At 47.2% G+C, this 20,934-nt stretch overlaps 1 protein-coding gene across 1 annotated transcript in view; it reads left to right on the top strand.

The window, feature by feature from the left end:
- LOC118514331 overlaps positions 1 to 20,625 on the top strand; it is an 86,786-nt gene extending 66,161 nt beyond the window's left edge. Inside the window, exons 3-6 of the mRNA XM_036061138.1 lie at positions 13,719 to 13,928; positions 14,018 to 14,247; positions 18,518 to 19,998; positions 20,098 to 20,625. Coding sequence (XP_035917031.1) covers positions 13,719 to 13,928; positions 14,018 to 14,247; positions 18,518 to 19,998; positions 20,098 to 20,314 — 2,138 coding nt within the window. The 3' untranslated portion in view covers positions 20,315 to 20,625. The remainder of the gene's footprint in view (positions 1 to 13,718; positions 13,929 to 14,017; positions 14,248 to 18,517; positions 19,999 to 20,097) is intronic.
- Positions 20,626 to 20,934: the final 309 nt, after the last annotated feature.

Genomic DNA, 20,934 nt, shown 5'->3' with positions numbered 1-20,934 from the left:
TCGACCGATGGGCGAATGATTGGTTTCGCGAATTATGTGTTTTTTTGTTGGTACAATGCCCATTTTTTTGTTGGATTTTTTTTTTGCTGGTGGGAAAACAAAACACGGTGTAGCAGGGAATGAACATTTTTCGCGCGCGCTCTCTCTCTCTCTCTCTCTCTTTTGTATTCAATTATTGACACCCTGCAACTCATTATCACCTGCTGCGCACCGGATGGGTTTCGAAGGTGTTTACGGAGGTGGACGACAAAAAAACGTCCCCGTTGCAGTACCGAACGTTGCAGTCTGCTCGCTTTCGGGCACTTTTTACTCATCCGTTTGGTTTGATTCATCGGTGGCAACTAATTGATCTGGTTATGGTAATTATAGCTCAACCACACACGGGGCAGCTAGCGGAAGGGTATGGCTGGACAGCCGGTAAAGCAGGATTATGGAAAGGATTTTTCACGGTGAAAGTACTCTGTTTTACAAATACGACCGTTGCTCGGTTTGGTATTACTGTTGGAATGTGAGCATTGTTTGATACATGAGAACTTGTATAGTAAGTTTACCAATAACAGCAAACATTTATATAATAACAATTATTCTTACTTTAATGGTGAAATTATTCATAATTAAATGACTTATTTTTGCATCACTGGAAGGCATCAATTTTATGTACATTTACCTTTCAAATGGTACAATTCAATCAATCCAATACGCCGGTAATCCTTCCTTAACTCCCGAACCCAACCATTTCCCCAGCCGATGCAATTTGATAAAACGTCAGCACAGAAAATGAAAAGCAAAGCATAAAGCAACCAATTTGATTCATGCAGGAGAGAGAGAGAGCGAGAGAGGCAAATTGAACACTGGGAGGGAAAAAATGGCCGGCGGAAAACTCCATTCCCGCCAAAATGACACAAACGCCAACGAGTACACGGTTACGCAGCAAGTTATCCGCTTATTATGGAATTAAATTTATATTATTGAACGCGGCAATAAGCAGCAAATGGTAATGCCACTAATATGCATTCCCTGTCGGCGATGGGTACAGGGTGACAGGTGTGTGAAGGGATGGGTAGAGGCAAACGGGAGAAATGCTCCTACTGCTCCCGAGGGCTGATTGACTGTTTCGATTATAAAATCGCATCTGACTTGGATGGAAGAAAAGGCAAGAGAGGAAGGAGATTGAGAGGGGATGAGAAAGAGTAAGCGGGTGAGGGGGGATGGCAAAAGCCAACATAATCACCACCCACTTACGCGAGTATCACTGTGCAACCCGGGGTTGCGAACGCATTACGCGACTGAGCCGATGATGAACTCACAAGCCGCGTCTCACTTTCCTTGTGCTTTGTTTCCATTTCTTTCTCGCTAAAAAAGAAAGCAAACGGGAAAAAAGCGCATTGGGGATAGGATTTTCCACTGCAGCAGCATCGATCGAACAGCCTTCATTTGCTTGCAGGAAAAAAAAGCTAGAGGAAAACACTAAAATTCGCAACAAGAACCAGGAATCAGGAAGAAAGGTCGTGAAAGAGAAATCTTCAATCCAAGCCCAAGAGGACGCCCAAGCGCTTTCCTTAAACCACGGACCAACCAGCACTGAATCTCTAGCTCCCGAGGTATTTTCTTCTTTCCGCGCAGTAATAGGAAACAATAATCGTTATGATGAAATAAATGATATCGCCAATAATCCGCCCGATTGGCATTATTAGCGAGGAAGCGAGAATGGCAAAAAGCAAGGGAAAAACGAATAAACAACCGTGCAGGCGGTGTGATCGCTCATTGCCTCATTGAGTGATATTTCGCTTCCCACGGAATTCACTCTAAACAACTCCCCCGAAGGAAGCTCGTCCTCGTCGCCTACTGCGGTCGGTTGATTTGACCCGAGAAGGAAAGCTTCATGCTCCAGATTTAAGGATTTGTTTTCTTTAGCTCTGGTCCTTGCTTAGTTCGTGGCGACATTTTCGTTTATTTTCTTGCCCTTGGTCTCATCCTAAGATAGGTCGCAGTTATTTATACAGGGAAGTAGGATTGGAGCTTTAAACGGATAAGAAACTAAGCAAAGTGATAAGCAACCAGTAACCGTTTCCTGTTGAAGTCTTAACATTTGAGCAGTATAAAATTGCTAGTCCTTTTTAAGAAATTATTTAAAATTTGTATTAAAAATTAATTTCTGAACCAATTTTGGCTAAGATTTTTTTTAAAATATTTCAAGAAAGAATTGGCATTCAAGTAAAAAAAATCCAATTACTTCTTCTTACACCCAGCGTTTTGAAGGCATTAACCCCTTATAAGTCTTTGATGGACGTCAATTCGTTTTCTCATTTTTTGGTATGCCTCTGTCTAATATGATAATCAGTGGATAAAGTATGGGTTTTGGCAACTCTTTGTACACTGCCGCCCTCAAATCCCATCACCAAGGAACCATCCAAGAACTTTATCATCCAATCGCTGTCTCCAGCACCGAAAACAGCGCAAAGAACGGGGTTTTTGTTTTTCTTAATTCTTATCTTGAATTAATTTTAATGAAGGATTTAATCCTTATCCCTTGCCGAAGAAAACGTCCTCTCTCCCTCGGCCCAACATAACCGAGTGACAACTGGGAGGTAACCTTAGAATAGAAGTTAGCCCAACAAAAAAAAAAAAAAAATCAGCTGCTCTCGTCTCCCAGTTCGGGATGAATGACGGTACATACTTAAGCGCCAGGCCAGGAAGTGTATCAACTGTGGCCATTCGCTTCAATACCGGTGGAAAAGAGGGGGTGGAAGCTGGGCGGAAGGATGGAAGAATTAGCCGAGACGAAATCAATCGAGTCGGATTATGTTTTGTTCCACTTAAAGTCCGCTCCTTTTCCCGGAGACAAGCAGGCTTATTAACGATTCCTGAAGAAGCACGATAAAGCGAAGATATACATTTAATACTCTCGGGCTCTACCGGACGACGCCCGGATAAGGGTGTCCTGCTTTTTTCGGATGTCCTTGTGCACCCGTAGAAGAGCAACAAAAAAAAACAGCGCAAGGCCAATGTTGGCTAATCACACACTTTGGATACGCGTTTTCGTGATAAGGCTCGGGGAAGGCTTTTTTTGTTGTTTAGGATTTTGAAAGCAATTATAATGAATCATTCATTTTATAGTTGCGCACAAGGCTTACCGAATCCCTAAAACGTCATCAGCTCAGTGCGAGACGGACGTTGTCTGGAACCTACGTTGGATTCAGGGTGTATGAACTGGTGTATCATTGAGCCAGTCCTCAGCCGGACCAATCTCGATACACACGCGCTCTGAGGCATAATTCCATCTCTGAAAACCAACAAGTCCGTTCGGTGGCGGGTACGCGAACCCGCCATCATTATCCTTGCTCTTATAATTTTCCATAAATCGCTCCTGAAGTCTCTAATCCCTTCCACTATGGTACCGGTACGGCACTTAGAGCTCATCGGGTGTAGGATGTGAATGTATATGTGCGGTGTGCTCTACAGGAAGGTGGGGGGGGGAAGAGAATTCTAAATATCTCTCCTGACCTCACTTTCCCAACCCCCGGACTGGTCCACGGTGCTGATTAAATCTCCTTCTTCAGCGCTTCCAATAAGAACCGCTTGGCTACTTGCTGTAGAAGCGTCGTCGGTTTGCCGAGCCACGGTACCACGGTATCTCCAAACGCTCGAGAAAGGATTTCGAAGCGCTCTCTAGGAGCCTGGATTGCTTGTCGTCTTCGTAGTCGCCATTAACTCATCTCGCATGTCCGTGGGCTCGAGACGCCCGATAGTCTAGCCCTGCTCTAAATCAACCGTCTTCGGTAGGCTCCAAAAACACAAGCACGCACGCACTGTGTCGTGCGGCCTCGAAAGGATTCCAGGCCTCGCCAAAACCCTGCCTCGAGCCTTTTGAGAGGGAGACTTTCGCAAAACTCTGGGACCTTCTTGTGCGCGTGACAGGGAGTCGGCGGAATAGCGGAATGGCAATGGAGAAAGAGTTAAAAGGTATTATTAATCAAATAAATATATTCTTAAACATCTTCTTAAACATCCGATCCACCATTCGCCTCTTCGCCAGCCAACACTTCCCAGAGGGTTCTATCCGTTCTAGGACACTCTACAATGAAACTCACATCTTAGAGCGAAGCCCATCTCGGGGAGGGCTTTTCCACCCAACCACCAGGAGTCTGGTCTGAGCACAGGTGCACGACCAGTGCGAAAGGTTTTCGGAGAACGAAATCGAAGGAACTGTTTCATCGTCGCAGGCACGATAAACATATCGTAAACCCCCCGGCCCAGGTCACCCTCCGCCGTCCGCACCCTTATGTAGCTTTCTTATCGGAAACCGGGGAAAGCTATCCTACGCGGGCGGCACACAAAACACAGCCAGCAAAATCGAAACAAGCGTTCGGAAACGCACACCGACAAATTGCTTAATCCTTTCCGTTTGCAGATTTGCCGAAGGGCTCGCCGCAGCTGGGCCACCGGCTGAATCGGTGGGCCGTTTGCCAGGAACTGCACCATACCCGGCCCGACTTAACCGAACGCCTTAATAAGATCCTTGTAGCACGGTGGGTGAGGGTGAAAGGGGAACCGAGGGGTCCGGGAGGGCTGCCAGGTTCTTGATCCATCCAATCGGTAGCAGTCGTCGTCGTCGTCGTCGTGACGTCGTTGTCCCGGCCTCCTATCGTTATCGGGCGTCGTCTTTACTAGTTTTACTATTGTTATCATTATTCATCGCACAAGCAACGTGGTTGTGTGTATGTGTATGTGAGTGTGTGGCTCTTAATACCTTCCTCCTCTCCTCTGTCCTTAAAGCTCCAATGCAGGCTTGGAAATCTCGACTTTCAGAAATATCCAAACGAGGTGCAGGAGCCGTGTGGGAACAGGCAAGGAATTAAATGGAAGAAATAATTCCCCCTTTAACCAAAGGCAAAGAACTAACCTCCTAACCCATCTCATTTCCACCCCTGCCACCCCCACCCCTTTCGCCACATAGTGAGCACCGGCTTATCCCATTCTAATTAGTAGAGATTTTCTCCAGAACGCACCACTGTTCTACCCTCAGTACATGGCGCTGGCAGCATCTTAAGACGGCGTCCGTATTTCCAATACTTCAAGGCTCCAACAGAAACGGTGCCTGGCATCAATGTGGCTTTTTGCCCGGGCGGGAAAACGAGATGGGAAACTCGTGTCTTGCCACGTGGTATCCAACGCGTTCTCACATGTTGCGTTTACTGGCCGGAACCGATCGTTGATGCCGGTGAGCCGCACACAAACACATACAGAGCCACCGTTCTGGTTGCTGAAAAAGCAACCGAACGCCGATCCGAACGGGATGATGAGAGTGATTTGTGAGCACCTTATTAGTTGGCAATATCCAAATGTAAATAGCTGGCCGATGGAAAACGGGCGTCCTGGTATCGCGGGGCGACTCCACGTCGCATGTTCACTGTCTCTGCCGCTGTCATGAGCTATATTTGACAAAGTTTAATCCACCGGCCCGGGTCCACCCATCCAGCCATTCTTCCATCCACCGGCCAACACCGGGTTAGGGTGGAAATCCGGTTTAGATGCTCTCGCGCTCTCTCTCTCTCTCTCTCACACACTCTCTATCAGTGTGTGTGTGTGTATTCGTTTGTGTGACTTAGAGGTTGGGAAATCGGGAAAGTAAACTGAGCGTTGGTTTGGGTTACTTTTCTATAAAGGGATTTACCCGAAGGATTAAACCATCGATGGTGCCCCGACCCATCCGACCATACTGCTCGTGGAAGGATATGTTGGAATGGTTTTTGCCGCTCTTTCTAACTATTTCTGCTTTTCCTGCTTTCTATCACACACAAATACAGTACTCTACTACTCCTCAAAGCTTTACTCGAGATGTATGGGGTGCGGATCAAGATCCGAAGGGATTGGAGCGAAAGTTTTATCTCCACACCAACGCTTGTCTCAGCTGTTTTGGGAATTATTTTAATTGACTTTCATGAACTGATACCGGATATTCCGGCTGGAGCACGAAACGGTTGTCACGGGATAGTGTTTTAATGTTATGCTGGTTTGGGAATTGAAACAGAACGCAACAGTTGAAATAGAAAAAACGGTCAGTTTGAATACCTAAAATTGATGTAAAAAAATGTTTTACTAAAATATCTAAAATCGTTGAAGATAGGGATAATAATGCTAGAACCAATTGGATATCCATCTTCAGTAAAGGATAATCAGAATTAAACAGAATTATCAGAATTAACAGTCTAGAATTAGATTCAAAACATTTTGATGAAATATTTCAATTTGAAATCATGAAATATTTCATCTTGATGAAAGATATTAAATTAGTATTTGAAGCCTTCATTTTAATAAGTATCTCTAGTGTTTATTTTATAGAAACAAACAGCTACTCGACGATTAAATTAATTCTAGCTATCGTTTTTAGTTTCGCTCTAGGGTGAATCGGAATCGAAACGGCCAAGTATCATTTCCTTTCCGATGCTGCCCATCGGTTGGGGCACCCGTTAATCTGCATCCGTTCGCACGCGGATCCACATTCCCTAGCCGAGGGATCCGATCTGGCACCTTCACCAAGCTTCCCGTTAGTGTATGGGCAGTGAGCTAAGCCGCCGAGGTTTTTTTTCGTTTCGGAGCGGAGTTCTCCCACCGACGCTGAACTCGGCGACGGATGGGACATTTTGTCCCAATTGTTCCGCTGCGGGTGTTTGGTTGTCGGTCAGGCAATTGAGTGATGAGATTAACTTCCTCGCGTTGTTCCCGCGTGGCATCCCTTTGCACCCAGGAGGTCACTTCAGCGGTGGCTTGAGCAAGCGAACCGATCACAATCCACCATTCGATCCAAACCGTTGTCGTGGAGGTCAACAATGAGCCAACGACCAACCGGCGGGGGTGGCGAGAATATCGACGTAAAACTTTTCTCCAAATCTCCTTCAGCTTCCAGGCCCGTTTCGGAAAGGATGCTTTCGGAAAGTGGCTTTCGTTATCCCGGTCTGGCGATGCTTCCCGGTTCACGAAGCCATGGTGCCGCAACAGTCGACGGTGGCTGGGATCGCTTCTGCCGCAGGCGATAGGATTTGTATCAATCTATCCCTGTCCACCGGCAACCAAACCTCAGCCGTGCTCAGCGGAAAAAGGGGATCCAGTATCGGAGGTGACAAATCTCGAAACCGAAACCTGTGTGTGCTTCTGTGTGTGTGTGTCTCTCCATGACTGTCAGGATGTGGAACTCTGTGGCCGAAGTCTATCGCTTCGAGTTGACAGATTTCCGCCACCGTGAATATATACACACCGAAATGGATTAGTCCGTTTCAGTTGGTTTATTTTGCGAAATCTAATCGGGTACGCTCTTACCGTGGGGCGTACCGAAATCACCATTGTTTGCCTTTGACCCAGACACACACACACACACACCTCAGCCGAAACGGCACCGATGAGGATTTGTGTCCACCGAACCTCCAATCGATACAAGCAGCGCTGCTGATGGAAAAAGGATTTTCGTTCCGCACAAATCCGCATCCCTGTAAGGCTTCGAGGTTTTCCACCCGTGCAAACCCCCGGGAGTTTCCCCGTTTCGGAAAAAGGAAAACAAAGCCCCCCAGAAAGCGTACATTCACAGACAGCACAAGAAGTCTAAGGTATATACTGCTCAAGAAAAGTGTGCTCAAGAAGACGTTCGAATTCAAGAATGGACGGCGTGGGAATGTGCCCGCAGACCCGGAGACAGGGTCGGTGTTTGTTTTGTCCGGCGAACCGGAGACGATTATGTAGCATTAGTTGGTCCATCCCCAAACCGGTTCACACCAAACACCGAATGACCGGAAACACTGGACGCACAGAAACACACACACACACAGCCAGGGAAGCGTTACAGGAACTCGCACCGCCGAGTATCCACCAGCTGGAGCAAGTGACAAATCCTTCACTCCGCTTGCGACCAAACGGTTCCGGTTTTCGGTAAGGATTAAGAAAGGGGCCAACACGGCATCTTTAGCAGGTTCGGTTTCGGTTGCGAACGCACTGCAAATTGGGGCGTTCGGGTGGCAGGGGATACTAAGAATTGTTTTAAGATGCTCCTGGATGCTCCTTCTAACCGCTGTAAGACACCTGTGTGTCGCTTAAGCATACATTCCGATAAATCCGAGGTGGTATATAAACCCAGGCATAAACCGAACCTAGCGATGGTACTCGTAACAGATAAGTCAACCCTTTTTAGCATAAGAACTCCTCGTTGAGGACCGGCAAGTGAGAGAGCAGGTGGATTTGAAATCTGGTTAGGGATTCGGACAGGGAAGCCATTTCGTTGGGATCGATTTGAGTGGAACTGCTCTCTGGAATATTTAAAAATCGTATTTTTATCAAAAATTGGTCACTTCTTTCTAATGCATAGACCGCTCAGAAACGTATCAAGAACTTCCAGAAGAGACAACCAAAATCCCTACCAGACCTCAAATCCTGACCGAGATTCACTGGAGTTCAGCTCACACGGGCTAAAACTTTTAACTCGTCCCAGAACCCCCATGCTGGCCGATATCTCGGTCGTCCAAAGACATACGTTTTGCTTGGTTCCTGATCGTCCTGCTTGGTTGGTTAGTTGAGCAGAGAAGACTACGGAGATGTCCTACCTGAGCTAGGAAAAACCCGTTCCAGCCGCATCGTGCACATGGGGGGTTAAGCTAACACATGTCGACAATCAGCAAGAATCAGAATCAGTTTGTTGTTGGGGGTCCTGGGATTTACGCTTTCGCTTCTCGCATCCAGACACCCGCCCGACGTACTTCTGGAACAACGAGATTTGTTCCCAAGGACCTAAACCTAAACTACCAACCCCTTTCGACCGGGCAGCAGCCATGCGAGTTAAAACGCATCGTACACCACAAAAGGTCAGTGTCGGCGTCCTCCCTACCCCAATCCATCCCGAGCCCCGATTGCTCAGTTATCGGGAGCGAGCACTGGCGGGCTAATAGTTTTAAATTTTTGTGCTCCTTCGAGTCGAGTGAGTCCTGCTGGAGATAGAGGAGATCGGGGGCACCAGGAACATCGGGATTCGAAAGACACATCGAGCGGTGTACCTCGGGCTCGTCCCCCATGGCTAAAGAGGTATTATCGAGTTAACATAGGGGATTACACTTCATATTTCATATCATTTAGCAGGGAGCAACGTGCGGGAACCAGATTGTTGAAAGCGACGCTGACCGTCCCCAAAGAAACGGACTGACCGGTAGAATGCTCGGAAGCGGTACGGAAGCTTCAGGAAAATTCTCCAACCCTACGGTTTTGGGGGATGGTATGCATTTGGGTTGCGACTGAAACCGAGATAGTGGCCCGGCGAGCTAAGCGAGAGAGAAAGAGAGAGAGAGAGAAAGAAGGACATCATACAGGGAAAAGAAGTCACCCGGTGGTCAGTATCAGTGCTTACACATTCGTAAATACTTTAATCTCTCTCAAAAAGGGGTTAATTAAAATATTCTTCACCGCACCGGGTACCTTCATCGTGGCCCCGTATTACGATGATGAATTTTTACCTTCAACCCGGTGGATGGGAGATGTTTTTTCACGGGGTGGTGAATGTGTCCACATTTAATAATGCACCGTGCTTTCGTTTTGTCTGGTACGGTCGGTCGTTCGGTTCGGTGCAGCACCATCATAAGTCTTGCCGGGTGTATGTGTTCGTTTAGGGTAGCGTAGCGCAAGCATTCCTTTCCGCTGTTTCTCTACACTTTAAGAAACATCACCCGCAAAATGGGTTGTAGAACAATAGCGCTACACACAGTCTTGCGCCGCTGCTGAACAGTTCACGAACTTTCAATCCCCTGTTTGCCTTTGATGGGATTCGGTTCGGTGTTCAAATTTTCTTCAAGCTTTACTCCAAATCCTGACATACCGTACTCGTGCTCGCACTGACAAGCACTGACGGCTTTTCTCCGCCCGTTTTTTTGGCGTTTTGCCTCTGCCTTACGATAACACAAAGTTCCCGATGCTTGCAGTGCAACGTACATAATGCTGTTACAATTATTTTGCTCCCCCCAAAAGCGTGTTATGCAAATTAAAACGCTTCTATGCGCTTTTTCTTTCCACCTTTTTTTTGGGGGGTGGAAAACTGCATACAAACCGGAGTACCGGAGGGGGGGGGGAGTAGATTTTTCGGGGTCGCAATCCTGCTGATGCTTCTTAACTAGGGACTTAGCAGGCGGCGCTTCTTACTTAGCTTGTACTCCAGCACACAGCCAGCAGACGGAACGGGTTCTCGATCGGAAAATAAATTTCCCATCCCGGTAGCAGTGCAGTAAGAAGATTTTTGGCCAAAGTAGCGAAAAACTTCCTTTTTAATCATAATAACACTTGCCCTGTTCCGTTTGGCAACCCCGACGATTACCATCATCAGCGTCGTCGTCGTCGTCATCGTCAGAAAATGCCGCTCTGTGTTCACCGAGCCCCGTCTTTTAGCACCATGTCAGATCTTCGTAGCAGTACGGCGCGTACAGGGAGTTGCATCCCCTCCTGCACGCTCTCGAGGCTCGTGGTGTGCTAAAAACTATCAAATCCCCACCATGCTAAGGAAGTGTTTTCACTCCACCGCGTCTCCCATGTGGCCCATGTGGCGGATGAGTTAACACCTTTCGCCCGTCTTAACAACATCTCAAGCATTCTTGAACGAGCATCGTCGTGGCTGCTGTTGTTTCTGAGGAAGATTAAAAAATACACTTGCATGCCACGATCGGGTGCAGCCGTTAGCAGTGTCTGATGGAATCGTTTAGTGACGGTGCTCGGTACGTGAGGGATTTTTCGGAAAGCTTTGTTCTTTCTGGGTGGAGTAATGAATTTACACGATTGGGGTTTTAGGAAGTAAATGGTATAAAATATGATTTTTTGTAGTGTTTGAACAATTTGTAGCACTACATAAATAGAGTATCGAAAAAGAGTAGAATCCTAATCTAATTTATATTGCTGTCGTCTTTACCTTTAATCTTACCGCTCTCCGATCATACGATAGCTGTTATACATAAAACGATCTGTTATACACTGAAAAATTATCCCTAATCGCTTATAATACTGTCTCGAAGCTCAGTTTACTTTGGAGCCGTTCTTCTAAACCTGCACTCTAGCTGTGGTTCACTTTAGGACAAACTTTCAAGTATTTATTCAAGTTTTACTTGCACTTGTTCCACTTCTGATCTAATCTAAACGATAATGATCTGAATATCCTGTGTGTTGAATATTGCCTAACTGTAGGCGCAAATAGTTTGATACTTTCAAACAAGTAGCAAATGGGCAAATATTTAAAATTATTTTTGTAAACGCCATTAGTATGAAGATATATTAGAACAATCTATCCGATTTTATTTAATTTTTTAGCAAAAACTCAAAAATCAGGATTTGGTGGAAAACCTTCCCTCCCCCTATTTTCCTTCCTTATTGAGCAGCAAAATCTCACTTCTCACGACATTCAGTGGTGATTCAACGGCAGGATGGACGGCAGGATATCCTTTTAACAAAAGCCAAAGTAGGTGGATTAGTTTTCATCCCGCCGCTCGACGATACTAAGAGCCACGTCAATAGGAAGGTGGATAAAATAGAGCTGATAGAAGAAAAAACCCTTTCCGTGGATTTCCACACTGTAAGAGCTTTCCACACCACACAGGAACTAAAGGAGACGACGCTAATCCGAATGCCCGAAGACTCGAACCCTCTTAAGTTGGATGAGTGGAAATCTTTCATCCTTTATTTATAATACATTCCATGGAGAGAGGGAGAGTGAGCGAGAAAGCGACAGTAGGTGTGTGTGTGTTGGTCTCCAGGATCGAGGATTTTCCGAGAGAAAAAAAACAGCAGGGGTTGAATCTGCTTTCGCACAAACAACCCGCGCTGGTGTGTTGTCTTCGGTCACCTTTCCTTTATCCGGGGGTTTTTCTTTTACTCGCTTTATCCATTTTCTGTTGTTCGTCGCACGGGACGGGTTTCGTGTGGCTGTGGTTTACAAAGCACAGGGGCCATTGACGTCGGGTTGGAGATGAATCTTGAAAGAGCGCCAATCCTTTAACTATATCCCCAACGGTGTGTGGGGCACGGTGCTAGGCAAATAGACTAACTCCACACACACACACACACACACATAATCACAGAAAGGTATTAGAATGGGATGTCCATCCAACCTGCCCTAGCTTGTACGGTGTGCCGATGAATATAAGATTTTTAAGAGCTTTCCGCGATATGGGAGGCTGGCTGGCTGTGTGTGTGTGTGTTTTTTCCGCATTAAGAGGAAGGCTTAGTCTGGGGTTTTCATCTTATCCTTGTCCGGAAAGGTTAGGCTCGATTCGATTCGGGGGCAAAACGAGTTCAAGAACGAAATAATCCCTCTCTCCAAGGATTAGCTCCTGTACATGTGCTACACCTGTATTTAACCTTCCTGTTAAGGATTTTGAATGAGATGCTTTGGGGGTTTTTGTGATTGAATATTAAATGTTGTATTTATTTTTATTTTAAATTCAAAAGTTCAAATCCTTTAACAGCCGCGGCATGATTGCGTCAGGAAGAGAAATTTATTTCAAGACCTAGTAATGTACATCAGAAGATAAAGATTCAGTACTCCCGTTTTGCTGTTAGGTACCGTAAGAATTATTTTTTTCCTCCATTTTCTAATGCTACACCGATTTTCTGCACCATCAGCTCTGATTTCGATTGACTTCGGGTTACAAATTGTTGACACATCTTCCCCATCATTGCACCGAGCATTCACTTCCCAAGCAAGCGAGCATGCCACGCTCATAGGCACAACTCCCTATCTGGTAGTGCGATCATCATCAGGAAAGCAGCAAAGTGAAAGATATTTACGTGAAAAATCTTGCCCCCCCAAAGAGAGAGAGAGAGCAAAAAAAAACACGCCCAAACAGTCGACCCTTCGTACCTGTCGCGTTTGGTCGTCAAACGCGGAAAGCGGATTGACTGTCGTTTGTGACAGTGCGTTAGGCTAAAAGGCGTACCGTAAGAGATTTTCCAGCCGGCCTATTTTTCACCACCCACTTTTCCCCTCCCATCGGGGGGGTCTTATCACTCCCGAAGGATAAGAGCGATTTGTACCGACATCATCACCGTCACCATTTACCCATCCACCCATCGGCACCTATAAAGATGACTTGAAAGTCTCAATCAAAACCCCGCGTGAACTGAAGGAGGAATCAAATTTAATGAAGAGATAATTTTACCACCCCCTCCCTCCCAACCGCACCAGGATGTGCCGAGAAATCCAAGCGACCCCGGAAGATGAGGGCTTCAACCGAATTTCAGTATTGGCAACTTTTCTTTAAGTGATCTTGCTTTCCGTTCCGTTCCAAAAACTATAAGCTTGCTTGCGCTCGGGAAAAGCGACCCTGATGAAACGGTTTTAAAATGTTGACTTTATGATTTTCGAAATGGAATTAGCCGAACCGAGTCGGCGAACCTTGCTGCCACCCAAAATTTCCTCGATGAGGGATTATAATTTTCCCGCTGGTGCAAAAATCCACCCCGCGTACGAATTGACGTTTGACGGACGGGCGATTGAAACGCTTCCCGGAGACTAACCGGAAGCTGCAGCTGGCAAGGCATCGGGTTCGTCTCGGGGAAAAGATTATTGAAAGATTTTATCGGCAAAAGTGCCGGGACGATGGGCGATGCTTCCGACACTTAGTGACATCGGCGCGGTTTGCGCTCGGTGTCCGGAGATGGAAGTGAGTGGTTTCGGCTATTGATTGTGTGATTCTTTCTTGTCTCTTCAGCTAAATCCCTGCCGCTTCATTGCGTGGTCGAGTCCGTCAGCTCGTTGCAGGCGACCCTCAACTTTGACACCCGCAGCCCCTGGAAGCGACGGCCAAACATCGAAACGGACAGCTACGTCATCATACCGGCTGCGACACCATTTTGTGATATCGTTACGACCGCGCTCCAGCGGCTCGGCTATTCTACAGAGATCTCCAATGCAGCTCGAGGTAGGTGTCACTCGAGGCGATTAAGAATTCTTGGCGGGCCTCCCTATACTAACTCAAATATTATCTACTCCATTCCGTTCTCCCTGTAGGCTCCATATCGATCAAGAACTGGAAGTCCCTCTCGCTCGATGCCATCTCGGACAATCCGCTTGTCTCGGTCAGCGACATACTCGGCGAGCTAACGTCGGTCGTAACGCTCAAGATTACGATCCTGCGCAACAAACCGTCCCAGCTGGCCGAAATTAAGGATAAACTGTTGAAGCTACTCATCCTGCAGTCACACACACTGCTCCGATCGACCGGTTGCCCACTGGATGAGGTAAGCTTCTTCACAAATGGCGTTCCTCCTCGAATGTAGTCCGCTTTGCATATCGCTAGCCAAAATGGTTCCCCCGTGAGACCACGACCAATGGTAAATTCCTTGCACAAATATTTATTCTACAGCAGCTGGATGCCATCTCAGCAGGCGGAATGGTTCACTTTGAGGCAAGCTCCTATCGCTGGAAGGGCTTCTTCGCAGGAAAAGAAATAACATTGGACATTGGGCCTGCTTTCGAGATTCGATTGCCCACATTCCATCTCACTCCACTGTTGCGGTAGTGGTTTTACTTAGCTAATTCTAATTAAATTATTCTTTTCCCGAACGCTTTCACGAAGCGTGTGGATTCCTAGATTCTTTCGTGGGATGACTGGAAATCTTTCCGTTAAACACGGTCTTTAAGTCACAAGAATGCTTTTAACTGCCTCACTCATTGTGGTGTGGTTGTATTTTCATTCGATCTGCATAGAGATTTAATGAATTTTGATTAAAAGTCACTTCGGTTGTTAGATGGTTTTGCATTTTCCTGACTCCGAGCAAAAATTAAGTGTAGCATAGAGGACCTCGTTAATCCGATGCTCACGGAGAATTGACTTGGGGAAAACTGTTAAGCTGCATTAACAATCAAAACAGCAGCAGTCCACTCAACAATTCTTAGTTTGAGATTAGATATGTCAAACACTGAAGTTTTGTGGACATAGTGGACATTTTAAATAATCAAATCACATTCTTGACCAGGACTTAGAGCGCAAAGCTTTCATAGAAGTACAATACTGCGTGCTTCCCAATCGATAATCTTGTCTTATCTGCCGTACTTAGTTATAACCCCTTTCTCGTACCCAAACTCTTGATAAACTTCTGCTTATCAACCCGCTGGTAATGAGCTACTTCTAGCAATGCCCTATCAACCTTTAGATAAAACACACGATTTGTGGCATTGTGCCTCCGGCCGAAAAAAAAAACAACTCCAGCCACCAGCTCCAGCATACGCCAATCTCTCCACAGCGAACCAGATTGAAGTACCTGCCATAAAAGCTGTGCGTTGTGCTTCAGATTCCACGCTCGAAAACAGCTACCGGGCTGTACACACTCTCGTCGCCGTGATTTGCTGCTCTGATTGATACACAGTGGCTTTTACGTTTTATTGGGGTAATTGAAATCTATCATAAGCCACCACGGAACCGCACCGTCTTCCAGGCTAACCTTCTGTAAAGGGTGATTGATTTTATGGCGCTACTACCGTTCGCGCGACTACGAAACAGCTCCACGTGAAGAGGTCGTACCGCTGCTGATTGGTGAGGATGCTTCAAGCCGTAAGCGTTGCCTACGCGCCATTTCGCTAATCATAAGTTTTCCGGACTTTCCACTACTGCTGCTGCTGCTACAACAACCGGATGTCGTGTTCGGTCTCCATGGCCGACAGTTCGGCGAGAAGATTTCATTTTCGCACTGTACGGCTGATGAGCAACGATTTATCCACTTCCGTCTTAACCAGTCAAACGCATGGCTGTGCTGAAGCAGACAGAAGCGAATGACTGAAGTCTTGATCCGATTTGATACTGACGACCGATTTCGTACACACACACACGCACGCAGACTTTACCATCACCGGGGTTCAAGATACATTTCATAGAATTAAGATTTCGAATTTCGAAAGATTATAAGTTTGCCCGGTAATCTCCTACGGGGAGAGAAATTAAAATTAATATCGTTTCTTAATGATAATGATTACACACTCGCACACACGCAAACAACGCCGGGCTTACATTTGCATACCGATACCGACCGGCTTAAGGCGGCATAAGGCAGTGTGCTGGCGATGGAAAGGTCGGCACCGGCATCGGGCACCCGTGTTCGTGAAGCACACTTACAAGCATGAGAACACTTCCCCAGCTGCTTGCTGAGCGTGTGAGCTTGAAAATAGCGGATTTGCAGAAAATGGCGCAAATACGCATTATGAGAGGGAGCGGGAGACACGTGGGAGAGGGAGTAAGGAAGGCGAGAAGGGCAAAGAAGGATCCCGTCTCGACGGTTTTCTATCAGACAAACAAATAAGAAGTATTAAGTATAAGAATTTATCCCAATCCCCACACACACACACACATACACACGCGGGTGCACTGTGGATGGGGCATCACCGGCCAGAGTGCCGTCAAGCTAAGACGTACAGTGATGTGCACATTTAAAGAATTATCGATGATGGGAAGAAATTTAAAAAAACATTCACGTATTATCATTTAAAGTTGAAACTATTGCTGATATAATTTTTGACCGGTTTATTCAAAAACTTCCTCCGGAAAATACAATTTTACATAAATCTTGGCCCTCGCAATTTCTCACCAACATTCACTGTCCATCTTACTGTTTTGAAACATTCCCAGAGCGAGGAGGCTTTTAACAGCGGATCAGTTCCACATTCCCCCCTCCTCTCTCCCTTCTCATCCCTTTCCTACCTTCCTCACCCAACATCCCAACAGTCGACGATATCCCAAGAGATAAACACATCTTCAGGAGTATGGACAAAAGCAGCCGTGCTTGATATCGCTCACTGACGTCCGTATCGCTCGCTGCGTGCGTGTGTGTGTGTGTATGTGAGCAGTGCGAATCCTTGTATGTGAATCCTTGCGTGTTGTTCAGAATTTCTTAAGCGCAAACCGGAATTGGCAAGCGATCCTTAATACCTTTCCTACTCGAAATCACTCCACGCCGCCGTACCGTCTGTCCGTCCGTCCGCACCCAGGACGCCACGGCTTGGATGGCTTATAATACATCAGACACTTGAAATCTTCCTGCCACCGGTTAAGCCTTTTTCCACCCACCTACCTCCAGCCACCCCGTACTCATCCCCACCCCACTTCGAGAGGGAAGTATTTGGATCCCGAATCCGAAAGGATCACCAACCCGAGCGCCAGTGTACGGTGAGCGGCGTCTTAAAGATATTGCAAATGATGGCGAAGAACATGCAAAGTGGGGAGGCATGGGGCGGAAGCTTTTCGGGAAAAACAAATCTATTTATTATGAGAACCTCCTCAGCCCAGGGTTCGCGCTACGATGCTGGAAAACGATGCCGAAGCAAAGGTGAAGATTTAGGATTTCCAACTCTTCCCGGCAGGCACTTATGAGGCACGCTTCGAAGATCGCTTCGAAGCGCTCACGGCGGGCGTCCAATCGGGACGTTCCAACTTCACCGACAATTACTAGGCACCGTTCGTTTAGCAAAAGTTGTAGCTTAAAAAGAAGAAACACAGCTTCGATTATCCTAATAAGATTAGGATGTTGAGCGAGAGAGAGAAGATCCTTCAAAAATAGGGTGGAAGCTTCTTTCCTATCAGTCGAACCAGCGAGATGAAAGATTTTTTTTTGAAGCATCATCAGTAAAGGACATTATTTTTCACCGTAATACACCCATTTGACCTTTAACAAACAAATGCTTTAAATCACCTCTCCGAAGGTTCCAAACGCCACCTGATTGCTTGACGCACTTTGAGGTTTCAAGAAATCACCCCTACCCACAACAACTATGTTTGATTGTCAGCTCAATGTAATGCATACAAAAGCAACCAAGCGATAAAAAAGCTTTTTTCTGAAGGTTGATGCGTGCGAAACGTACCTTGCTAGACCTTCTTTCATCTAGCGCAGACTTCACGTAGTCGCGTATTGACCCACCGTACCGTTTGAAGTGATCATAGACAAGCGATGAAGGAAGAGACCGTGCTTGTGCGTGTGTGTGTGTGGCCAAGTGTGATAAGATAAAACAGAATCAACCTCATCCCCTATTATGATTTTACAAAAGTCAAACAAAAAACACCAACAACCCAAGCCTATTTACCCCAACGGCCAGTCAATTTGTGCTGATTAGGTACTTGAGATACGTGCTGATACAGTAATGCGGATATAGAAAGCGAGCGGTTCAGTTCTATGTGTAGTTTTGCCGCCTTTTACCGCCTCAAGATCACCGTAAATATTATCCAATGTCGTTACGGGCTGCTGTACTGCGGGAATCCGGCCATTCATGTAGGTCGAACCGGACGGTTACTAACCTAGCGATATCAAGCGGAAAGGCTAGTAAATGTCATTATTTACCTTTCGAACTCACCCTGCCTGTGACACTGTGACACCTATACGTGGCCACTAGGTCGTGCGGTAATCCTACCGAGTGGTTGCGGATTACCACACGCCGCCTAATCTCACAGTATGGCGTGAACGCGCTAAAACCGTGCCCCGGAAACTAATCTGCAACCATCTCGCTCTCACCACGGTTTACTTTCAGATAACGCTATCGCAAATATGCCGCAGCCCACTGCAGACTACGTTCCCTTTTACGCCCGAGATTCCGGAGGAAACGCGGCGCAACTTCGACCAGTGGTGGAGCAACCAGCTGGCCCCGCAAACGAACCCGATCGCCCACAAGATACTGCCGTTCGCGAACCCAGCGCAGAACGATCATCTCGACTTTTCTAGTCATGGGTTTCCGAGTTTACACGCGGCCAAGCGGGACGCGGCGCTGCTGGTGGGGGATGGAGGTGCGGTAGCGGCTGCCGCTGCCGCCGCTCACCACGCCAGCCAGCATCACAATCTGGTGGTACATCCCGCACTGCAGACCGTCCACTCGCAGTATCCCAACCAGAAGACACGCATGCGAACGAGCTTCGATCCGGAGATGGAACTGCCGAAGTTGCAGCGCTGGTTCCAGGAGAATCCACATCCCTCGCGCCAACAGATCCAATCGTACGTGGTGCAGCTGAACTCGCTCGAATCACGCCGTGGCCGGAAACCGCTCGACGTGAACAACGTGGTGTACTGGTTTAAGAATGCACGGGCAGCACAGAAGCGGGCCGAGATGCGGCAAGGCATGACCAATGGGTTCGGCACGCCTAGCATGATGCTGTCCCAGGCGGACTACATGAAAAGTTCGCCCAGTGCTCCATCGGAAGATATCGACAACCTGTCGCAGGATGAAATGGACGATGAGCTGGATAGGCCGATGTCACCGCAGCTGCCCCTATCGCTTACGATCCACGAGCGCAACCATCCACTAACGCCCTCGGACCAGACACCGATCAAGCAGGAGCAACACTCCGGATCGGCCAGTCCTCCACCGTCACCTTCGCCGAACCATGAGCACAGCTCGGGCAATTCTAACTCGGGCAACAATCATGGAGCTAGTGCTGGCAGTAACAACAACAATGGGACTGCCACCGGTCTCAGCATCAACAACAACAACAACAATAACAGTAGCAACACGAACAACAACAACGGCAACAACGAGTCCGCCAACGATCCCACCCTGAACGATGAGCCGAAATCGAACTACTCGAACGAGCGAAGCAGTTCACCGCAACGCTCATCACGCTCGCCCGCCTCCGAGGATCTCGACATGGACGAACCGGACGTCAGCAACATGGACGACTACCGGTCGCCTTCACCCGACTCGAAGCGCCAGCTGCCCTTTCCGATGAACAACCCAATGCTGTCCCACTCGATCATGTACATGTCGCACTACATCCCCGCGATGCAAGGTGCCGCTGGAATGCATCTGAAGAGTGACTTCAACCCGGCCGCTCACGGACCGCTCGGGCAGGGTGGACTAAACCTGTCGTTCAACAGCGACGAGCGGCGGAAGCGTAACCGCACCTTTATCGATCCGGTAACGGAGGTGCCGAAGCTGGAGCAGTGGTTCTCGATGAACACGCACCCGTCGCATAATCTCATCCTGAAGTACACCGAGGATCTCAACCGTATGCCTTACCGGTAGGTAGTATGGAGAAGGTGCTCCTTTTTTTTCAAAACAATTCTCCAACATACTCTTATGTTTTTTGGATTCCCTTTCTCTCTCTCTCACACACACAGCCAAAAGTTCCCCCGGTTGGAGAGCAAAAATGTGCAGTTTTGGTTCAAGAATCGGCGGGCCAAGTGCAAACGGCTCAAGATGTCGCTGTACGATCCGGCGCAGTTGGCGAACCTGGGCGAACAGGCCCATTTGGCGGCGCTTCATGATGCACCGCATCTGTCCGGGCTCCACGAAGCATCACAGCTTCATCCATTCCATCATGGCGATCGGGATTAGGCGAGAGTTCAAGGGGACTAGCGATCGATTAAGAACCAAAGACTACAAAACGGAGAACTCTACGTCGGATGAGTAGAAACAAAAAAAAAACGACCCATTCCAGAGGTGTAGTAGCGGTTGTAAAAACAAGCAAAAGCAAGTTCGTTTCCTAACGTTAGACGTAAGTGTACTCCGCCAGTTCCTGCGAGATATGTACGGACGTGTAAAAAAAAACTGGTAGTCATTTTCCAGCATCAGAAGGTGATGTAATTTTATCTAACCAACGAATCGAGATAAAAAAAAAACGATCAAGAGATCACATTCCACTTCTACTACACTATTCCACTTCCACTTACTATCTCACTATCTCTTTTCTTTCTGTTGGGACCTACTTCACACAACTCGTCCACGACTCAACGCGCCACGACGGTTAAATATGCTCAAATTATTCTCCCATGCAAACTAAGCCCATAAATGAGAAGATTATTTTTCAACGCCAAAGCTCGCGAGACTGTTTATCCTCGCTGTGTGGTGTGCCATAATTTGCCATCGCCTCCAACAGCACGAGAAAAAAATCTCCGCTCCCAGACCAGGCTATACCCCGTTTTACAAAAATACACCCCAGGTAATCGTGGAATAAT

This window comes from Anopheles stephensi, chromosome 3 (assembly GCF_013141755.1).
Source record: "Anopheles stephensi strain Indian chromosome 3, UCI_ANSTEP_V1.0, whole genome shotgun sequence".
NCBI classification, from domain to species: domain Eukaryota; kingdom Metazoa; phylum Arthropoda; class Insecta; order Diptera; family Culicidae; genus Anopheles; species Anopheles stephensi.
The sequence above is the reverse complement of the archived record's forward strand: the minus strand, read 5'-3'. Positions and strand labels throughout refer to the sequence as shown.